Consider the following 22,999-nt stretch of genomic DNA (forward strand, 5'->3'; position numbering starts at 1 on the left):
GATACCTAAATTTTTAATATATCTGGAAATTATTTTGGCATACAGTTGTTTCCTCTTCGTCTTCTTTTTCTTTTCATTTTCTCTCAAGTGGTGAGCTTCAATGGAAAGTTTAATGAGATTTAATGAGAGAGATTGGAGAGGAGGACGGAGATATGCTAGTAAAGCAGGCTTTATTGTTTTTTTATATATAAAATTTTATTTATTTATTTATTTTTGGCTATACTGGGTCTTTGTTGCTGCACAGCCTTTTCTCTAGTTGTGGAGCACAGGCTCTAGGGCACGTGGGCTTCAGTAGTTGTGGCTCCAGGGTTCTGGAGCTCAGGCTCAATTGTTGTGCGTGGGCTTAGCTGCTCCATGGCATTTGGAATCTTCCCAAATCAGGGATCGAATCCTTGTCTCCTGAACTGGCAGGTGGATTCTTTACCACTGAGCCACAAAGGAGGCCCCCCCTTTTTTTGATACTTATTTGGCTATGCCAGGTCTTAGTTGCAGTATGCAGTATATTCAATCTTTGTTGCAACATGCAGGATCTAGTTCCCTGATCAGGGATTGAACCCAGGCCTCCTACATTGGGAGCATGGAGTCATAGCCACTGGACCACCAGGGAAGTCCCAGGCTTTGTTTATTGTTGATTCTCCTATTCTGATAATCCCTCAAAATTTTCCAAATCTCATTTACTTTCTAGGCAAAAAATAGTAAGTTTCTCTCTGAGGCTATTTTACTAATTTTCCTATGAGTGTTAATTCTTGTGAAAATAAGAAAAGAGTGCTGTGAGCTTTTGGACATCTATTTAACCCACTTTCTGATTGCTATTGCTTCTGGATACTTTCTTTAAAGTATCAGACATAGAAAACTGGTAATATTTTCATGCCTGGAGGCACCATAAGGAACAGAAGTTTATAGGTTGTTGAATTCACTCTGTGCTTTTAAAATATTATTTATTTTTTTATAGATAAAACATATCTATTCTAAATCAGAAATATAGGGAGATATAGTGAAACATTTGCCATCTTCACTGATAATTTTCTTCTTCCTGTTTTGCTATCCTTCCTATTCTATGTATGTACCAGGATAAATGTGCATATATTACCCTCATTCATTGCTTCCATTTTTTTTCTATTAAACTATTTTTTTCTCTCTCTCTTTTTTTTTAATTTAATTTTATTTTTAAACCTCAAACACTATTAGTTTTGCCAAACATCAAAACGAATCCGCCACAGGTATACATGTGCTTTTATTTTATTTTTTAACTTTACAATATTGTATTGGTTTTGCCATATATCAACATGAATCCACCACAGGTATACACGTGTTCCCCATCCTGAACCCTCCTCCCTCCTCCCTCCCCGTACCATCCCTCTGGGTCGTCCCAGTGCATCAGCCCCAAGCATCCAGTATTGTGCATCGAACCTGGACTGGCAACTCGTTTCATATATGATATTATACATGTTTCAATGCCATTCTCCCATGCTTCCATTTTTTTTTTCATGCTTCCATTTTTTAAACAAAAGTGTTGGCATAGTAAACCCTCCATTTTGATGTCTTGCTTTATTTGGCTTCACTATAATTTTTGGAGGTTGTTACAAGTCAGGATGTGTAGAGCCATCTTATTCTTTTCAATGCTGGATAACATCATTGGGGATCTCTTTAGATGTCAAACACATACAGTTATCGGTAATAGTCTCTTATAAGGCAGGGTGGCAGAGCAGAAGGAACATGGGCTTTGGAGTCAGGCAGAACCTGGCCTTAAATCCAAGTTCAGGGAACTTCCCTGGTGGTCCAGTGGCTAAGACTTCATGCTACCAATGCAGGGGGCCTGGGTTCAAACCCTGGTCAGAGAACTAGATCCCACAGGTCACAACTTAAAAAAAAATCCTGCATGCCTCAATGAAGATTGAAGTGCTGCAACTAAGACCCAGTACACCATCCCCTCAAAAAAACCCAAGTTCAGTCACATGTTTTCTGTGTGGCTGTGGACAAGTTATTTAAATTTTCTGAGACTCAGCTTTCTAAGTTGTAAAATTAGGGTGACAATAATGGCTACCCTCCAGGGAAAGTATGCCAGAGTTGGCATTTTATTTTGTCATGTTAGAACTTCCACAGAAGTCTATACCACCCTGACGGTGGGACTGAAGTCAGCATGAATCAGATTACCTTGGTTTCCCCACCACAGCTTGTAGTAAAGGTTTCTTAATCATCACACCTTTGATGTGACTCAGTTGCTCTCTAATTTTCTGATTCTCTTCTCAGGTTTCTTTTTACTCTCTTCCTGTTAAACATTGATTGCTTCCCTCTGAGGATTTCCCAGTCCAGAAAGGCAGAAGTGAGAATTCAGTTGACCAAGCCAATCACCACTATTGGTGTTGGACAAAGGTTTTTCACGGGAGGTCACTTGATGAGTTGCTGGCCCGTTGACACTGATTGCCCTTGGGTCAAAGGCCATTGGTGTGGCATGTGTGCGTGCACGCTCAGTTGCTTCAGCTGTGTCTGACTCTTTGAGACCCTATGGACTGTAGCCCACCAGGGTTCTCTGTCCATGTGATTCTCCAGGCAAGAATACTGGGGTGGGTTGCCATGCCTTCCTCCAGGAGATCTTCCTGACCCAGGGATCAAACCCACGTCTTCTGCATCTCTTGTATTGCAGGTAGATTCTTTACCCACTGCACCACCTGGGAAGCCCAATATTTATATATAGTAGTGTGTATATGTTAATCCCAAATTCCTAATTTGTCTCTCTCCCAACCCTGCCATCCCCTTTGGTAACCATAAGTTTGTTTTCTATGTCTATGAGTCTATTTCTATTTTGTAAATCAGTTCATTTGTAACATTTTCTTAAATTCCCCATATAAGTGATATCATATATTTGTCTTTCTCAGTCTGTTAGTTTTCTAATCTTGAACTTAATCTCTGTTCTGAGCTCCCCATTCTACCAGTGGCAGAAACTGTCGTCAACATAATGATAACTCACTTCGGGAAAGCCTTATCAACTCAGGATTTGGCTTGCTTAGATAGTTCCAGCGGAGAAGGCAATGGCACCCCACTCCAGTACTCTTGCCTGGAAAATCCCATGGACGGAGGAGCCTGGTGGGCTGCAGTCCATGGGGTCGCTAAGAGTCTGACACGACTGAGCGACTTCACTTTCACTTTTCACTTTCCTGCATTGGAGAAGGAAATGGCAACCCACTCCAGTGTTCTTGCCTGGAGAATCCCAGGGACAGGGGAGCCTGGTGGGCTGCTGTCTATGGGGTTGCACAGAGTCGGACACGACTGAAGTGACTTAGCAGCAGCAGCAGCAGATAGTTCCAGGGTGCATTTACACTGTGGAAGGACACTGTATAAAGAGGTATCTGGCCCAGGCTTACCATGGTCATTTGCATCATTGGTTCACGCTGGCACCTGCTGGAAGTCTATATTCCCATCAGTCTCTCTCTTGATCATCAACCCCTTCCCTCCTGGCATCAACTGAAAGTCCTTAGATCCATCTGGTTCTGGTCATCAGTCCTTGCTGGTCATTTTTCATTTTCCTTGTCCTGTTTTCAAGGCCTCTTCAGTCTGCCAGTACTCTCAGCTACTTCCGTGTCCCTCTAAGGAGCACATAAGAAACATCCATTTCCTCTCCCATGAGAATCTTTAACTACAGGGAACTCAGAGCAACTGCCCTAGGCCCCCTTTGTCTAGAAACAACACATTCTAGTTTCTCTTCTGCTGCTACTATTCTGGACTGCTGCTTTTCTGATTTCATCTTGGCAGTCAAGGCACACATTCTTTTGTCCTCATATCCACAACCTTAAGGCCTTCCAGCACACCCCTCACTCTGGACTTCTGGCCTGCTTTGAGAGGCAGGAACCATCCTAGGGGCCCACACCTGCTTCTCACTCAATTACTAGACTTCTACTTTCTCCTGTCTCTTCCAAGAGAACTGGTATTTCCTCCAGTGTGAGAAAAGCTGAATCTTATATTATTATCCAATCTCCTATTACTACTGTTTTGGCATAACGTTTAAGCCCATGCTCTTAGTATCCTGGAGTTTGAAGGTCAAAAGGCCCAGTTATTACTGCTAATTGGTAGTTTCAAAACTATTTTTCTAGTATAAGTTCTAAAAGTATATTTAGAAACACAAAAGCCAAAATTGTCTTCTTTCATCTGCTCTCTTGCCCTTCTCTGAGTCAGTAAGCTGGAATGCCCTACTTATTGTTTACAAAATGTGGAATAAGGAAGTGAGATGTGGGGTTTTAGTTGTAATGTCATCTACAATGCTGCCAGATTCTGACTTTTTCTGCTACCTAACTACACAAATTACTAAGTATCCACTGTGTGCAAGGTACTTTGTGAGTAGCTTTCAGGGTGAAATAAAGATTAAAATTGTAAATATAGATCACATTTAAGTAGCAATTTATCACATTCTTTCCCCTACATGATACTATTTGATATTGACATTTGTTCTGAGCACGAGCAGGCCAGGGAATACCCTGATAATGAGACTGTAAGGTGGGTTTATTATTCCCACCACTTTCTAGATGTGGCTTAGATTTCAGTTAATCAAGTGGCAGAGCTTTGATCTGGGTCTAAACCCAGAACTTCTGGCTCCTGTACCTGCCTCCATTACCACTGCTGAAGACTCTAAAATGAGAATTCCCAATAAGCTTCCAGACCCCGAGGCAGAATATAGAAATTTCTGGCTCTGAAGAAGTTGGACTTCATAGAATGGGTTGAGTTTCAACAAGTGGCAGCTGGGTTTGGAAAAATGTATTTCAGGCAGAAGGAACTTTTAAACAAAGACTGAAGGTTTCACCTTCTCTATCTGCTGTCCCACTTGTTGCAGCTGTGTGCATGGACCTGCTTCGTAGGACCTGGCTTCTACTCATTTACATGCTTCTCTGCTGTATACAAGTGTTCTCTCTCTCTCTCACACACACACATACACACCCAATCCCCCAAAATCTTGAGCTATGTCCCAGACACCATCATTCTGTTTAATCCTTATAATGGGGTCCCTCCCCGGCCTTCACACTCTCCCTGAGCTGAGTCACTAAGCCACAGCTGTACCACTTGCCCCTTGAACCTTCATGTGGCCCACATGTACCCACTATTGCATGCCACTAGCCTGTTGGGGCCCCCGTTGTGTCCTCTGGGAACTCAGGGGCTGTCTGTTGCCTGAATCTCTACCAAACTTGCCACACCCGTGGGCACTGCCCCTTAGTTTTCATTTTGATTCCACTTATGAGGTAAGTGCACCTCTATGCGCCTCAGGCTCCCAGCACCGGCCCCACCTTAGTGAGTGGTCCTTTTGCAGGTCTTAGCTCCTTCCTTTCCTGCCCACCCTGTATAGCTTCCAGGAAGCAGCAGATCTTTCAGCCAAGTCTAGAGCAAGGACTGAAAGTCTGAAGGGAGCAGATGGCTTCCTAAGTTGGGAGAGTACATTCCCATAGAGTCTTAGGCCAGTGTCTGGCTTGAGAGATACGAGCAAAGGCAGAAGATTAGAATCTGTTGTAACTTACAATTTGTATGAAGACTACTGGTTATTACCAATACAGACCCCACAAGAGAATGGCTTGATGTTTTGTATCTATTGTTTGGGAAGACAAAAATAATGACAAATATTTACAATGAATTCAGAAGCACTTTCCAATAAGTTTTAATTTTGTTAATCTCATCAACAATTAACACACTCTTCACATATACTGATTTGTTGGGGCTTGAAGTTAAAAATATCAATGTCTTTATAGATCATTTGCAAGGACTCCAAGGCAACACAGGGACTGTGGTCAATAGGATTCCTGATTTGGACCAAAATAGGACTTACGGTATTCTGGAGTGGATTTGAAGGAACCTCCAGTGAAATGTGGAATCACAGTGGTGAGAGCCTTTAGGATGCCTGGCTCTGGAGAGAGTACAGGGAGGCAGCAGAGGAGCTGTGGGGCTGGGGGGAGGTGCATTCTCTTTGAGGCAGACACTTCTCATGGGAACTGCAAACATGTTTCAAGTGGTTTCTTTGATTGTATTTTTAGTCTCCCTGCTCTGAGAGTCAGGTGCCTGGGTGTAAACTTTTACTCACATGCTGCCCACTCCAAATAGGAAGTTGATTATCTGTTACCAATATCTGTCATCACTCAGGTTTAATACATAAATTCATATGTAATTGGGACAGACCGAGATCTGAAAACTTACCCTAAAGTCCTAAATAATCTTGAATATGAAGAAGCAAAACCAGATATTTTTAGAGAAGTTTCTTGTCTCCATGACTGGCTCAGTAGTTTCCCAGCCACTGACTGGGATCCCGTGATTCTGATTAACACTACCCTCACACAGTTCAGTTCAGTTCACTTCAGTCACTTAGTTGTGTCCGACTCTTTGCAACCCCCTGGACTGCAGCACCCCTGTCCATCACCAACTCCTGGAGTTTACTCAAACTCATGTCCATCGAGTCAGTGATGCCACCCAATCATCTCATCCTCTGGCATCCCCTTCTCCTCCCACCTTCAATCTTTCCCAGCATCAGGGTCTTTTCCAATGAGTCAGTTCTTCACATCAGGTGGTCAAAGCATTGGAGTTTCAGCTTCAACATCAGTCCTTCCAATGGATATTCAGGACTGATTTCCTTTAGGATGGACTGGTTGGATCTCCTTGCAGTCCAAGGGACTCTCAAGAATCTTCTCCAATACCACAGTTCAAAAGCATCAACTCTTTGGTGCTCAGCTTTCTTTATAGTCCAACTCTCACATCTGTACATGACTACTGGAAAACTATAGATTTATGGACCTTTGTTGCCAAAGTAACGTCTCTGCTTTTTAATATGCTATTTATGTTGGTCATAACTTTTTTTCCAAGGAGCAAGCATCTTTTAATTTCATGGCTGCAATCACCATCTGCAGTGATTTTGGAGCCCTCAAAAATGAAGTCTCTCACTGTTTCCACTGTTTCCCCATCTATTTTCCGTGAAGTGACGGGACCAGATGCCATGATCTTAGTTTTCTGAATGTTGAGTTTTAGGCCAACTTTTTCACTCTCCTCTCTCATTGTCATCAAGAGGCTCTTTAGTTCTTCTTCGCTTTCTGCCATAAGGGTGGTGTCATCTGCATATCTGAAGTTATTGATATTTCTCCTGGCAATCTTGATTCCATCTTGTGCTTCATCCAGCCCAATGTTTCTCATGATGTACTCTGCATATAAGTTAAATAAGCAGGGTGACAATATACAGCCTTGACGTACTCCTTTCCCAATTTGGAACCAGTCTATTGTTCCATGTCCAGTTCTAACTGTTGCTTCTTGACCTGCATACAGATTTCTCTGGTGATCTGGTATTCTCATCTCTTTAAGAATTTTCCAGAGTTTCCAGAAGTGTTTATTGAAGCACATTCTGGGGGGAATGTAGGCAACTTGGAGACCCTCCATTCACCCTTGTCCTTACAAGTCCTCTTTGGACTCTCCTGGAATTTGTCAGCTTAACAATACAACAGTTACAAAGGCAAGGTGATGCTCAGTGAGGAGAATTAGCCAGGTGCTCTCCAGTATCATTTCTACCACCTACCAACTGTGTGACCTTGGGCAACACACCTGACTCTTTGAATTCTCTCTTCCAACCTCTGCACCAATGGTAATACCAATATCTACTTTAAATGTATTCATTAAAAAAAGAAAATTTATTCATTAAACAAAATAATGCATGAGAAATTATCTAGCACAGATCGTGGTACATACTAAGTACCTGAAAAATATTTTTTTCCTCTTTCTCTTCTTCCCTTCTTTCTCTTCTTTTGCCAGAGTTTGTGCTAAGTGCTGCTGGAAATAAAAACACAAGTATGACCTAGTACCTGCCCTTGAGATACTGGACCATAGTACAAAACAGAAATGTAATCATTGTTCTACTAGAGGGGCAGTGAGTTGGTTAGTAGAGCCCAGAGGAGGGAGGAATTGATTCCATGTGGGGCAGCTGGAGAAGCCATGAAGGAGGAAATGGCTTTTGAGAAAGAACTTCATGAATAGATAGGATTTCTCCACTTCTTTCCCTTTCCCTTCTCTTCTGTCTCCCTCCTTTTGTTTTAACCTAGTATTGAGCCAGAATAAAAAATGTCCAGAGGCAGGAAAGGCTCCAAGCACAGTCTGATGAAGACCTTGGCTCTGTGTCTTTCTGGTCCTTCAGGTTGGCCGTCCCTCTTGTATTGGTTTTGTCCTCAAGTGGATGGATACCAGAGAGCAACTCAGTGTCTCCTGCAAACACAATTCCCAGAAAAATTCCATGGGTGCAAACAAATTTTCCACACACTGTAGGGGTTCAAAAACTCGCAAGAGCATCCACTGGTCCCAGATTGAACAACTCTGAATGAAGAAAGCAGCCTGTGTAGATGAAGTGGTGGCTGTGGTGCTCCCTTCTTCCTCCTTTTTGAGGAAACGTAAAAGGGGACTTCTCAGCTGTAGATGGGATGAACTCTCTTGAATCGTTTCTTTAAAAGTGGGGCTGCAGAGTCAAACTTGCTTGGGTGATGGGAGGAGGATTTTAGCAGGTAGAGATGAGGGACAAAGGTGGTCCTGGCTGACAAAATGGTGTGAGCATAGGAAGCTACTGTGATAGTGCTGACAGGTAAGCTTAGGGCTGTTTTCAGAAGGTAAGTAGACAGGTGTGACTCCATCAGGGAGAGTCCCAGTGCTGGTGTATAGGCACGGCTTGAGGGGTAAGGGTCGACTTCCTCAGTCTAGGCAGTGGCATCACTGAACTCTGTTACACAGTGTTTATCCCAGCAGTAATTGTACACAGTCTGCATGATTATTTGATTCCTGCCTGCCTCCCCCACTGTCTGCCTTTTCCAAAGAGCCTGGGCATTGTATTTCTTTCTGCTCCCCTTGGTACCCCCAGCTGAGGGCCTATGATCTAACAGATGCTCAGTACATATTAGGGAGAAGAACAGGTGGATGAACGGTTTCTGAGTGGGGAGAGACACGTGTGGGCCACTGTTTCTCACACATGTGAACTTTGGTACTTGATTTTATGCTCTTTCCTGGTTCCCTTCTTTGCTCATCGGTGGTCATCATGCTGGGGTAAGTATTGGCATCTTGTCAGCTGGGCCTTCCTGGATCTGGACAGATCAGACCATCTGAGTTCTCCAGTGCAGTGTACAAATAGCCCTTGGCATCTGCACACGAGCCCTTGTCCTGTGCACACACTATTTGACTGGAGGTGACTTGAAATAATGTAAGAACATATATTTTTGGAACAAGATAAGACTTTCAACTTTTAGCTCTACCTCTCATTTTAAGTCTCTGAAGAAATTACTTCACTTTTCTGAAACTGTTTCCTCATTTATAAAACAGCAGTGATATAATAACAAATCTCTACTTGGTAGTGTTGTACTACTATGTATTAAATGAGCTGGTTCATGGAAAGGACTGGCACATAGTATGTGTTATTTATTTATTTTTACATTTTATTTTCTCGTTGTATACTTGAAAATCACAAGAAAATATTTATTTTATTTTTTCTGATTTTGAAAGCAACTTCCTGCTCAGTGCAGAAAACTTGATCTCTACAGCAAAATCTAAAAAACAAATTAATAACTTTATCTGCAAAACGTAGTTGAGATAACCACCATTCGCATTTTGATGTATTTCCTTCTAGTGTTTTCTCTATTTGTGAGCGTAGATAGAATAAATAGATAATTCCTCCACAAGACACGAAACTGGAGGGGATACAGAAAGGCAAAAGTGAAAAGTAATTCTCCCTCTCCACCCTGATGCAGGCCCCCAGTTCCCTTCCCCAGAGGCGATCACTGTTACTGGGTTCTGAGGTGGCCTCCCAGAGATAGTCTACTTATTTAGAAAATCGATTTGATTTTCATACCACCTTTCTCTCAGGCAAATGCTGGCAAGGTGTACCTGCCGCTTTGGTCCAGAGCCTGCCATTTCAGTGAGTTCCCTTTCAGCCCCCTCAGAGGTCTCTGTGGGCAGAGCCACACAGAGCCCTGGTTACAGCTTCTGAGGGCTCAGCGAGGCTTGGTCTCGGTTGTATATTTTTACTCTTTGAACCGAAAATCTGCAAACAACTAAACAGGTGTTAGAGTTCTGTCTCAACTGTTTCCACAGTTGCTCATGCGAGGAGCAGCTCTACAGGCGGTGGGGGCCAGCAGACCGGGTGGTCCGAGGCAGAGTTTAGGCTTTCTCCTCAGGGCATTTACCCTCAGGTCAATGATTTCTAAACGGACAATTGAAAAGTGTAGTGTGACAGGGAAAATTAATATTTTGCCATTGGGATTGATCCCCTCCATCAGGAACCTGTACCTCCTAGAATGTTCTGAAATGAAGAACAAACCCTAAGTCAGTGTGGTCCACCCTAAGACCTGTCCTGCCCCCTCCCTTCAGGCCTCAAACCCTGTCATCCCCAGCTTCCATCATTAGAGTTTCTTGTCTGCAGGCTGCACCCCCACTCCCTGTACTCTGACTAGGCCCTGTCTTTAGAGCAACCCTCCCTTCCGGGCCCTATCCCCTCAGTCTCCTTCTTTCCATCTTTCCTCTATTGATCAAACCAATAACACTGAGAACTTGACTCCTTCAAAGCTAAGCTCCAGAGAGCAGCAAATAGAATGGACCGGTGCATCTGAGCCCCTCCATTTGTAAAACGACTATTAAATAATATAGTAGACACAAAAGGACTTTGTCACTGTAAGGTGCTGTATACATATATAAGACTCACATTCTTATGAAGAGGATGATAATTTAAAAATAAGACATGGAAACCAATTAATTTTAAAATTAATTTTTCATCACAAAAGTGTTACTTATTTATTTTAGAGGATTTGACCTGCCTCTTGAGAAACCTATATGCAGGTCAGGAAGCAACAGTTAGAACTGGACATGGAACAACAGATTGGTTCCAAATAGGAAAAGGAGTACATCGAGGCTGTATATTGTCACCCTGCTTATTTAACTTATATGCAGAGTACATCATGACAAATGCTGGGCTGGAAGAAGCACAAGCTGGAATCAAGATTGCCAGGAGAAATATCAATAACCTCACATATGCAGATGACACCACCCTTATGGCAGAAAGTGAAGAGGAACTAAAAAACCTCTAGATGAAAATGAGAGAGGAGAGTGAAAAAGTTGGCTTAAAGCTCAACATTCAGAAAACTAAGATCATGGCATCTGGTCCCATCACTTCATGGGAAATAGATATAGAAATAGTGGAAACAGTGTCAGACTTTATTTTTTGGGGCTCCAAAATCACTGCAGATGGTGACTGCAGCCATGAAATTAAAAGACGCTTACTCCTTGGAAGGAAAGTTATGACCAACCTAGATAGCATATTCAAAAGCAGAGACATTACTTTGCCAACAAAGGTCCGTCTAGTCAAGGCTATGGTTTTTCCAGTAGTCATGTATGGATGTGAGAGCTGGACTGTGAAGAAAGCTGAGCACCAAAGAGTTGATGCTTTTGAACTGTGGTGTTGGAGAAGACTCTTGAGAGTCCCTTGAACTGCAAGGAGATCCAACCAGTACATTCTAAAGGAGATCAGTCCTGGGTGTTCTTTGGAAGGAATGATGCTAAAGCTGAAACTCCAGTACGGAAACTCCAGTAGTTTGACCACCTCATGCGAAGAGTTGACTCATTGGAAAAGACTCTGATGCTGGGAGGGATTGAGGGCAGGAGGAGAAGGGGACGACAGAGGATGAGATGGCTGGATGGCATCACCGACTGATGGATGTGAGTTTGAGTGAACTCCAGGAGTTGGTGATGGACAGGGAGGCCTGGCGTGCTGCAATTCATGGGGTCGCAAAGAGTTGGACACGCCTGAGCAGCTGAACTGAACTGAACTGAAAAAGTATATAAATAAACAAAATAAGAAAAAAATCTCAGAGCATCATTACAAAGTGTGGTGCCTTATATAGTTTATACAGTATATTTCATTCATTCCTATGGGACTCGTTTCTGTGGGAGGATTATTGTTGCAATGACCAAAATTTTTTTTTCTTTATAAAAATAAAATAGTATCATAATACACATATGCTTTTGTGAAATGCCTTCTCATTTCACCTGAAAATATTTCAGTGTATAGCCCCCAGAACTTCTTTAAACATAACCATAACACTATTGCCATATTTAAAATTAATAATAGTTGCTTTATAGGGCACTCAAAGCTGGTGCTCTGTTGACAACATAGAGGGATAGGGTGGGAAGGGAGGTGGGGGGTGGTCAGGATGGAGGGGACACGTATACCTATGGCCGATTCACACTGATGTATGGCAAAAACCATCAGAATATTGTAAAGTAATTATCCTCAAATTAAAATAAATATATAAATTTAAAAAGTAATAGTTGCTTTATATCACCAAATGTTGGTCATTGTAAATATTTTTCTGACTTTTAAAATTATTTTGTTTAAATTAGTGTTCCAAATAAGTGCTATACTTTCTTGTAGGTTGATGTATCTTTTAAATCTCTTTTCATGCTTCAGCTCTCTCTCCCTGCCCACCCCCTCTCACTTCTCTCTTTCCCCTTCGGATGTATTTGTTGAAGAAACTGAACTGGTTGTTCTGTAGAGTTTCCCACAGTCTGGGTTTTGCTGATTGTATTCCCATGGCATCATTGAACATGTTCCTCTTTCACCTGTGCTTCCTGTAAGTCGCTGAGTAAATCTGGACATTTGATCAAGATTCAGTGAATGGATTTTTCAACTCAATACATTATGGATGTTTTTCATGTCATTTAATATTTTTCTACGACATGTTTTCTTTTCTTTTTCTTTTTTTTTAGACCCATCAGGATCTCTCTGGTTCCAAGTACACTCTGTGTCTTTATTTTAATTTTTAAAATTTTATTTATTTTTGGCTGTGCTGGATACAGCACACTTTCTTAATGACGCTAGAGCTGTTGAAAATATGACCTTTTTTTCATTTATTTAGCTAGTCCCCTATTTGGGTCATTTGGGTTCTTTCTAAATTTTTGCTACTACATACAACTCGCTGATCAACCTCTTTGTGGACTGGTCATTTTCTGGCCTGATGTGCTACCCTTCTGTTCTCTTAGTTCCTGCGGATGGTGGATGCCTGTGCCAGCTTCCTCACAGAAGCCTTGAACCCAGAAAACTGTGTTGGAATCCTGAGGCTGGCAGACACACATTCCTTGGACAGTCTAAAGAAGCAGGTTCAGAGTTACATCATCCAGAACTTTGTGCAGATCCTGAACTCTGAGGAGTTCCTGGAACTTCCTGTGGACACTCTGTACCACATTTTGAAGAGTGACGACCTTTATGTGACAGAGGAGGCTCAGGTGTTTGAAACTGTGATGAGCTGGGTCAGGCACAAGCAGTCAGAACGCCTCTGTTTGCTCCCCTACATCCTGGAGAATGTGCGCTTGCCGCTTCTGGACCCGTGGTACTTTGTGGAGATGGTGGAAGCTGATCCTCTCATCAGGCAGTGCCCGGAGGTCTTCCCACTGCTCCAGGAAGCCAGAATGTACCACCTTTCTGGCAATGAGGTAAGTTGGTGATGAGAGATGCTATAGATAACCAGCAGAGTAAAGGGATTAGCAGACCTCCCAGAGATACAGGTGAGACTGGCTCACAAATCCTTAGGGCATGAAGAAGAAGATGCTATTAAGTTTATAGTTTGAGTCAGGCAGTCCAGAAGCTTCGGGTTTCTGATCTGTAAAATGGGGATGATACTACAGGGTAGACAGCTACTGAGAGGATTAGGTGAGATCTGGAAATCACCTAGCACCATGCCTGGCACATCCTTCTTTCAGTAGTGTAAGGGCAGGATTCTGGTTGGGAGCCACACATATGCAGGAAGGATGCCCTGTCCAGTTGTCCAGTCCAGTCACCATTCCACAGGGCTGCTGTTTTCCCACTTTGCCCATTCTGGGGGAAACATTAGATCTCCTCTGACATTACCTAGGTTCAGACTCTTATTATTTCCTTCCTGAACTGAAAATTTCTCAAAACTCAACTTCCTGCCCCTCATCTGGCCTTCCTGCTGATCTAAAACTCAAGCCTAATCATTTTCTCCTGGGCTTAGTCTCTTGACTGGCTCCCCACCATCCTCAGGATAAAGCCCACACTTGTGCCTAAACTCTCAGAGCCCAGCCTCCTGCTCACTGCTCTGGTTGTATTCTCTCTCTCCTGCTCTCCTCTTGGTCCTAGTGCACCACTTGTAATTCCCCAAGGTGGACATGCTTTTTCAGCCTTCAGGCTAATGCAGGCTGCTGCTGCTAAGTCGCTTCAGTCGTGTCTGACTCTGTGCAACCCCATAGACGGCAGCCCACCAGGCTCCCCTGTCCCTGGGATTCTCCAGGCAAGAGTCCTGGAGAATGCAGGCTAATGCTGCTTAAACGACTTTTTCCTCTGCTTCATCTAGTTAACTTCTGTTCCAGCTTCAAAACTCAGTTTAGTCCAGGTTCGATGCACGATACTGGATGCTTGGGGCTGGTGCACTGGGACGACCCAGAGGGATGGAATGGGGAGGGAGGAGGGAGGAGGGTTCAGGATGGGGAACACATGTATACCTGTGGCGGATTCATTTTGATATTTGGCAAAACTAATACAGTTATGTAAAGTTTAAAAATAAAATAAAATTAAAAAAACAAAAACAAAAACAAACTCAGTTTAAGCATCACCTTCTCCAGAGGCCCCTGTCATTCTTAAAGCATCATGGCATTGCTCTGTCATAGCACCAACCATTGCCTGTTAACCATTGAATTCCTCATCTATAAATATCTCAAGACAGGGTACTTGTTATGGTAGGAAATATGTCTTATTGGACTATTCATGCAAACCTTAAGAGAGCCCTTGATATATATAGCAAAGGAGTGCTTAATATTTTTTGAATGAATAAATGGGTACCAAGATGGTAAGTAAAAGTATCATTTGTATCTACCTGGTTCTGCTTAACAATTCCTGAAGAATGTTATATTCAGAATTTTATAAAAATTAGAAGAAGCTTAGTGGAGAGGAACAAAACAATCAAGAAGTAATGATAGAAGGACAGCTTGTCAAGTTTGTACGCATGAACAGCCTCACATGTGCACCACTATACAACCCATGTATACCACACATGTATACCACTATACAACCCATGTATACCACACATGTACACCACTATACAACCCATGTATACCACACATATATACCACTATTCAACCCATGTATACCACACATATATACCACTATTCAACCCATGTATACCACACATGTACACCACTATATAACCCATGTATACCACACATGTACACCACTATACAACCCATGTATACCACACATGTATACCACTCTACAACCCATGTATACCACACATATACACCACTATACAACCCATGTATACCACACATGTACACCACTATATAACCCATGTATACCACACATGTATACCACTCTACAACCCATGTATACCACACATATACACCACTATACAACCCATGTATACCACACATGTATACCACTATACAGCAGTTCTGAGTTTGGCTACCAAGCCTTCTTCATTACGCCATTGGTAGAATATTAGCCAAGTTTAGGAATTGTCTTTCAGAGCCCCTTGGGAGCCCCTTCTTTTCTGTGCGTACTTTTCTAGTTCTGTGTTGTCTTCAGATCCATTGTCACTTATTCACTTTGCAAGCACATTCTTAAATATTTGGTAGAATTTATCAGTGATGCTATCAGAACCAGAAGGAATTTGTGTGTGTGTGAGAGAGAAGGTTTTAAACTTAAAACTTCAAATTATATTTCTTTAATATCTATATCTATAATTCTATTTCTTCTAGAATTATCCTTGGGAGTTTGTATTTCTCAAAGAATTTTCCATTGCTGAATTTATTGGCATAAAGTTGTCCACTTATTATCCTCTTTAATATCTATAGAATCTGCAGTGATGTCATATTTCTCATTCCAGATACTGGTAATTTGTGTCTCCTTTTTTTTTTTTTTTTTCTGATCAGTCTGGTTAGAGTTTTATCAATTTTATTGATTTTCTCAAAGAACCGACTTCTGGTTTTATTTGACTTTCTCTATTGTCTTTACACTTTCTATTCCCCTTACTTCTATATTAATTATTTTCTTTCATCTGCTTACTTCAGATTGAATTTTCTTTTCTTTTTCCAGTTTATTAGGGAGGAATTGAAGGTCATTATTTTGAGATCTTTCCTTTTTTTCTTCTAATATTGTCATTAGTGCTATAATTTCCCCCCTAAGTTCAACTTCAGCAGCACCCTATATATTTTAATATGCTATACTTTCATTCTTCACAAATAAATCATGAATACCAACTATATGCCAGACATGGCCCCAAACACCACAAAACAGTCTCTGCCTTAATAAACTCCCGTATCTTCTCTTTTAGAGAAGATAGGACACTAAGCAAATGAAGGGTGATGAGTAGACTGATGGAGAACCAGACCACCACAAGGATCCTATGTTGAAATGTGGGTCACTGGCAGGCGGCTCAGCAATGGGAAAGCCCTTATATTCCTGAAGACAAGATCAATCTCTGCAACTGCTCTCAGTTCAGCATTTAAAGCATAGAGTCTTGATCAACTGCCAACATTCCCGCTGTTTTTGTTTCTGCTTCCCATTTCCGAACTCCCTAAGAGGCAGCTGTAAAGGGTTTCTTCTTATATAAATTGTCGCTACTATGTCTTCTGCAAAATTGCTGCTGCTAAAACTGTTCTGCCTTTTGTATTTGTGATGGAGGAGTGGGGAGTGGGATTATAGGCTTTGGATTTAGGACCAGAGAGAATACTGATAACTAGAGAAGTCCCAAGTGTCAGAAACTTGGACTTCTAGTCGGGTGAATCTGGACTTTAATTTTGATTGCACAATTTACCTACAGTGTGACCTTGGGAAAGCAACTCAGCTGCCCTAAAGCTCAGTCCTTGTAACATCAGTTCAGTTCAGTCACTCAGTCATGTCTGACTCTTTGTAATCCCATGAACTGCAGCATGCCAGCCCTCCCTGCCCATTACCAACTCCCAGAGCCTACCCAAACTCACGTCCATTGAGTCGGTGATGTCATCCAACCATCTCATCCTCTGTCATCCCCTTCTCCTCCTACCCTCAATCTTTCCCAGAATCAGTGTCTTTTCAAATGAGTCAGCTCTTTGCATCAGGTGGCCAAAGTATTGGAGTTTCAGCTTCAACATCAGTCCTTCCAATGAACACCCAGGACTGATCTTGCAGTCCAAGGGACTCTTAAGAGTCTTCTCCAACACCACAGTTCAAAAGCATCAATTCTTCAGTGCTCAGCTTTCTTCCCCTTTGTAACATGGGGAAGATAATACCTACCAGCTGATGGAATTGTTTTGAGACTTAAATAAGATAATGAATGAAATGTGTTAGCACAGTGTCTGACACATGATAAGTGTCCTAGAAATAAAGACTGTTCCTATTCTCACTCAGTTCCTTTATGGCACAATCAAGCATTAAGCATTTTCTTTCTCTGAGGCTAAAATCTCTCTTTCCATTCAGTCCTAATTTTTTTCTGTCTTATTGCCCCAAGTGCTTGGGGTACTTTCTTATTCTCATTCTATTCTAGGTAACTGAGCCAACCAACCATTGTGATCTCTGAGTTGGGTCTCATTGCTAGTTGATTTCCAAAATTCTCAGTCTTCTCACTGCTTGCATGAGCCTGGCTTTATTCCTGATGACTAGAGTGGAAGTCTGGAGGATACGCTGTGAACATCCTTCTCCTCCTAACCCTCCTTTCCCAGACTTAACCTTGTTCCTCCTTTTAAGCCCACGGTGGTGGTGACAGAGTCAAATGTTAGAACCTAAAGGCAAATGTCAATTTACATTCGATCTAGAAGTAGTAGCTGGTACCTTCATTGGGAGAGGTCTTTTGGGGCAGAGAAAGTTGCCCCTTCATTTCATTGCCTCCAAAGTTTCCAGGGGCCAACTTGATCTATAACAAATGCTGCTATGATATGTGTGCTGTCAGGAGGGCTTACTTCTGAGGACAGAGTGTCAGCAGCTCACCCCTGTGAGCTTTATCCAAGTAGTTTGGTGACTTCTGTTCAGTCCTCTCATATGGGCTGTATGGACAAAGAGTACTCAGTAAGGTGCAACTCTTTGCTCTTTCTAACAATATGAAAATAAACTGGGTAGACCTGATTGTTGTGTGTGATTCACTGGCAAACATTTCCCTGTATCTGCAAACTCGCACATCTTTGATGTCTGATTGGCATTTGTCATGCCTTTGAGGTTAATATTTTGTAAAGTATAGCTGACCTTACGTGTGTGTTCAATCACACAGTCATGTCTCTTTTGTGACTCCATGTAGCCCAGCAGGCTCCTCTGTCCATGGAATTTTCCAGGCAAGAATACTGGAGTGGATTGCCATTTCCTTCTCCAGGGGATCTTCCTGGCCCAGGGATTTGACTCCGGTTACCTTCTGGGCCACTAGGGAAGGCAGGTCTCAATACCCAGCCTGATCCATGAACTGGATGATTATATTATCTATTGCTATGCAACAAATTATCCCAAAAGGCAGTTTAAAACAACAAACATTTATTATCTCATAATTGTCAGGGATCTGGGAGTGATTTAGCTGGGTGGTTCTGGCTTAGGGGCTGTTCTGAAGTTGCAGTCAAGCTACTGGCTGGGGCTGCAGTTAGTCATCTCAAAGCTCAGAGCCGGCTGGAGTATCCACTTCCAAGCTCCTCCACAAGATTGTTGACAGGTGTTACTTCCTTGCTGACGGTTGGCCCCTCCATAGCAGCTGGCTTCCTTCAGAGCAAATGACCCAAGAAAGACAGCAATCAAGATGGAATCCTTGTGCCTTCATAACCTAATTTCAGAAGTAGTATACTGTCACTAATGTATTCTATTGGCATAGAGACCAACCCGGGAGCAATGTGGAGGGAACAACATAGGATGTTAATTCCAGGAGGTGGGGATTGCTGGGAGCCCTTGTGGAAGTTGGTTACCACAATGATCTAGACTGGAAAAAATAATATCTTTATCAGGTGCTGGGTCAACTAGCTTGCCCATTCTTTCATTCATTCATCCATCCATCATTTATGGAAGCCCACAAGCTCCAGATATTGTTCTTGGTGCTGAGATCTGTTGAAGAAAAGGGCTGTTGCAGCCATGAGGGACATTAGAATAAATTAGATGAGGGTGAAAAGTGCTGTGATAGGGAAATTCAGGAGGGTGGGAGCATCTGTGGAAAGGCTAGAATAGCTTCCCGGGGAAAAGAGCAAAGTGACAGTGACAATGATGTCAAAAAGCTTGCAGGGTGAGTGGCTGGGAAGTGGTGTGGGAAATAAGGACAGATATGGGGAGATCCTGACAGCAGGCAGCAGTGCAGGATTCAGTCAGTGGGAACACCGTCTTCCACAGGCCAGGATGCAGGACTAGGGTGCCAGCCTGGGTCAGGAGTAAGATCCCAGCTAGTGTGGTCCCCAGCTAGTCAGCAGGCTGTTGATGTGGCAGAGCAGGCACTGTGCATGAGGTGGTTAAAGAGGGGAAGCTGGGGCCTGCTTCTTTGAACCAGAGTGAGTCACAGGAAACCAATTCTGGAGGCTAGTGCTGTCCTCTAAGCATCGCTCTATAATCCCCAAATCCTCCCTGAAAGAGGACAGATTGGTGCTGGAGGTTGTACCCGGAAGGATGGTTTAGAGGCTGGAGGGAGAAATCTCAGATGGGACAGATTTGTCTTGGGTGCCAATGCATGGTTCAATCCTCTCCTACTAGCTTGGTATTCTCATAGTGCCTCCAAGTTCTCAGGACCACCCCCCACCCTCATCCCAGCTGGCCTTTCCACCGAAAGTGCTGCAGGCTCAGCCCAGGATTGTCCTGCCACACATAGTCATACTCCCTTCTGCTGACCCACAGAAGAGAGCCCTGCTACACACTTAATGGCCACGGTTCAGCCTCAAGAACTGAGGATCAAAATTTATTGTATGGTGACTGCAGCCATGAAATTAAAAGACGCTTACTCCTTGGAAGGAAAGTTATGACCAACCTAGATAGCATATTCAAAAGCAGAGACATTACTTTGCCAACAAAGGTTCGTCTAGTCAAGGCTATGGTTTTTCCTGTGGTCATGTATGGATGTGAGAGTTGGACTGTGAAGAAGGCTGAGCACCGAAGAATTGATGCTTTTGAACTGTGGTGTTGGAGAAGACTCTTGAGAGTCCCTTGGACTGCAAGGAGATCCAACCAGTCCATTCTAAAGGAGATCAGCCCTGGGATTTCTTTGGAAGGACTGATGCTAAAGCTGAAACTCCAGTACTTTGGCCACCTGATGTGAAGAGTTGACTCGTTGGAAAAGACTCATGCTGGGAGGGATTGAGGGCGGGAGGAGAAGGGGACGACAGAGGATGAGATGGCTGGATGGCATCACTGACTCAATGGACGTGACTCTGAGTGAACTCCGGGAGTTGGTGATGGACAGGGAGGCCTGGTGTGCTGCAATTGATGGGGTCACAAAGAGTCGGACACGACTGAACGACTGATATGATCTGATTGGCACAGAAAAATAAAGTCTCTTCTGGGAAGTAGGTGCTGGATGTTGGCTGGCCTGATTGCATGTGACTATTGATTGGATTCACCATCTGTGGGCTTCAGTCTTTGCTACTGTGACCTGTGTGTCACCATCTGTAGGCAGGACTGAAGTTCCATGATCTGTATTAGGTCAGTTTAACTTTGTAGGAAAAAGAAGCTGCTTTGGTCACGTGGGAAATGGGTGCCGCCTCTCTCCCTCCCATCAAGGTCCTACACCTGTAGAACCTCCCCCATCAAGCCCAGGGTTGGCTGGACCAGGAGGAGGGCACCTCTCCCTTTTCATTCCTAACATCAACATGACATCTCCCACCACTCCCGCTGTCCCCTTTGACTAGCTTTCTAGGGCCCTGCGTGTGCCAGATGCTCGACTCAGCCCTCTACATTACAACCTCATACATGCCCACAACAGCCTGGTGGCCGAGGTGTGATCACAGGCCCTTACAGAGACTGCGTCTCTTCTCCAAGGTCACACGGCCATAGGTGGTGAAAGCAGGAAGGAACGCTGGTGTATCTGACCCCCAAACCTCTGCTCCTTCAGCTGGGTTCAAATATCTGTGGTATGAATTTCTTCACTTGTTCAAGGCTCTGAAGGGTCATATGCTTGATGTTGGGACCCAGTCCCCCGACCTCCCTGGATACATTCTGTTCCCTTTTGGTTCTTTTCTCCTAAGTCTCTGGATGCTCTTATATGCCCAGTCAGGACTTCTCTTCCAGTCCTCTAAAGAGGCCTGGTAGTGAGCAAAGTCTGGGATATCATCAAGAAATTGAAACCAAGGGGCAGTGGAAGGTGGCCAGAAATTAAATTCTAGGATTCAGTGCTTCCAACCAAGCAAGAGAGAAGACGCAGGAAGTGCACTTGATTGTAAACAGATCTGAATTTCTTAAAAAGTAGTAAAATCTACAACCGATAACCTTTACTGAGTACTTATTATCCATCAGGCCCAAGGCCAAGCACACTAAGTATATTAGCCCATTTAATCTTCCTGACAAAACTATGAGGTTGTTACCACTAAAATCTCCATTATACAGAAGGTGATACTCAAGGAGGTGAAGTCACATGGTCATACCGTAGCAGAGTTAGGAATTGGGTTCTTTCACCCTGGTTCTATAACCTGAGCTCTGAACCACTGTACCATTCTGCCTTTTTGTACTCCCACTGGTTTTCCAGATCATTTCGGAGCGCACCAAGCCCAGGATGCATGAGTTCCAGTCTGAGGTATTCATGATCATCGGTGGCTGCACGAAGGATGAACGGTTTGTGGCGGAGGTAACCTGCCTGGATCCCCTGAGGCGCAGCCGCCTGGAGGTGGCCAAGCTCCCCATGACAGAGCACGAGCTGGACAGTGAGAATAAGAAGTGGGTGGAGTTTGCATGCGTGACATTAAAAAATGAGGTCTACATCTCAGGTAAGCAGAAGTTATGTGATACCAAAGCCAGTTCCCAAGGCACTACGTGCTTCCCTGAGTGAGAGCCAGGCAACCATCCTAGAAGAATTAGTGTGGATGGCACTGATCTAGCACTGCCTGGGTCAGAATGTAGAAACCAGGCACTCAGATGGTCTTATCGTGGAGAGGGGATTATTATTAACTAACCCTAATCCTTGAGCAGTATTGTCCTAAGAACTGGGGGAACAGGCAGACAGGTCCTGTACTTTCTGGAAAAGGAAGAAGGAAGTATTGCTAGAGTTTATCTGGTGTCTGCTGTAGGCAAAGTTCACTGAGCATTGGTAATACAGTAATGAATATTCAGTAATTTATTCAGTAATGAATAAAAATCTGACCCCTCCCCCAAGTTTAATAGATCTTGCCTTTAGATGCTCCAATAGCACTCAATACTTTTTCATTTCTTACTTCTAAGTTGTTTGTTTAATTATTTGTAATTACTCTATGCTTGTTCCCCATTAGTCCTTGAATTCCATAAGTCAATACTGTATTTTCAATTCCTAGCACTGTGTCTGGACACATAGTAACTGTTCAATAACAATTATTGAGTAACACTGTCTTTACCATCTTTACAGCACAGTAAATAAAATTACACTTCGGTAGCATTTAATTATTTGCTTCTCACTTCAACTCCATATGGTAGGTGATTTTAATCTCCAGGTTACAAATGGAGAAAACAGGCTCAGAAAGTATAGAACTTACCCCAAGTCACACATTCCAATCCATGTTGTCTCAGTCTCATGCTCTCCCATGACATCAAAAGCCACCTAGCTCTTCTTGAGGTGCCAATGGAAGAGACAAACATCCCAATCCCTTTTTTGGAGGTTTTCTCTAGTCTAAAGTTGTTTAGGGAAGAGCTTATTCCCAGAGCTGGCCTCCTTCAGAATAAAGGGCAGGTCAGTTCTTCCTTGAATACATTAATACCATAGATTAGATTTCAGCTTTCTTTTATCTTATAGAAATATTTTAAATTGTTTTAGAAGATTTAAGCAATACAAGGAGTATAAAGTAAAACATGGCAGTTTCTCTGCTCCATTACAATCCTACATTTTTACTTTTTTTTTTTTTTACAAAAATG

General features: G+C 43.0%; 1 protein-coding gene across 1 annotated transcript in view; it reads left to right on the forward strand.

The window, feature by feature from the left end:
- The window catches only part of KLHL6 (kelch like family member 6), a 56,379-nt gene that overhangs the window by 24,076 nt on the left and 9,304 nt on the right, over nt 1-22,999 (forward strand). Inside the window, exons 3-4 of the mRNA XM_055568941.1 lie at nt 13,015-13,464; nt 21,648-21,885. Coding sequence (XP_055424916.1) covers nt 13,015-13,464; nt 21,648-21,885 — 688 coding nt within the window. The remainder of the gene's footprint in view (nt 1-13,014; nt 13,465-21,647; nt 21,886-22,999) is intronic.

This window comes from Bubalus kerabau, chromosome 2 (assembly GCF_029407905.1).
Source record: "Bubalus kerabau isolate K-KA32 ecotype Philippines breed swamp buffalo chromosome 2, PCC_UOA_SB_1v2, whole genome shotgun sequence".
NCBI classification, from domain to species: Eukaryota; Metazoa; Chordata; class Mammalia; order Artiodactyla; family Bovidae; genus Bubalus; species Bubalus kerabau.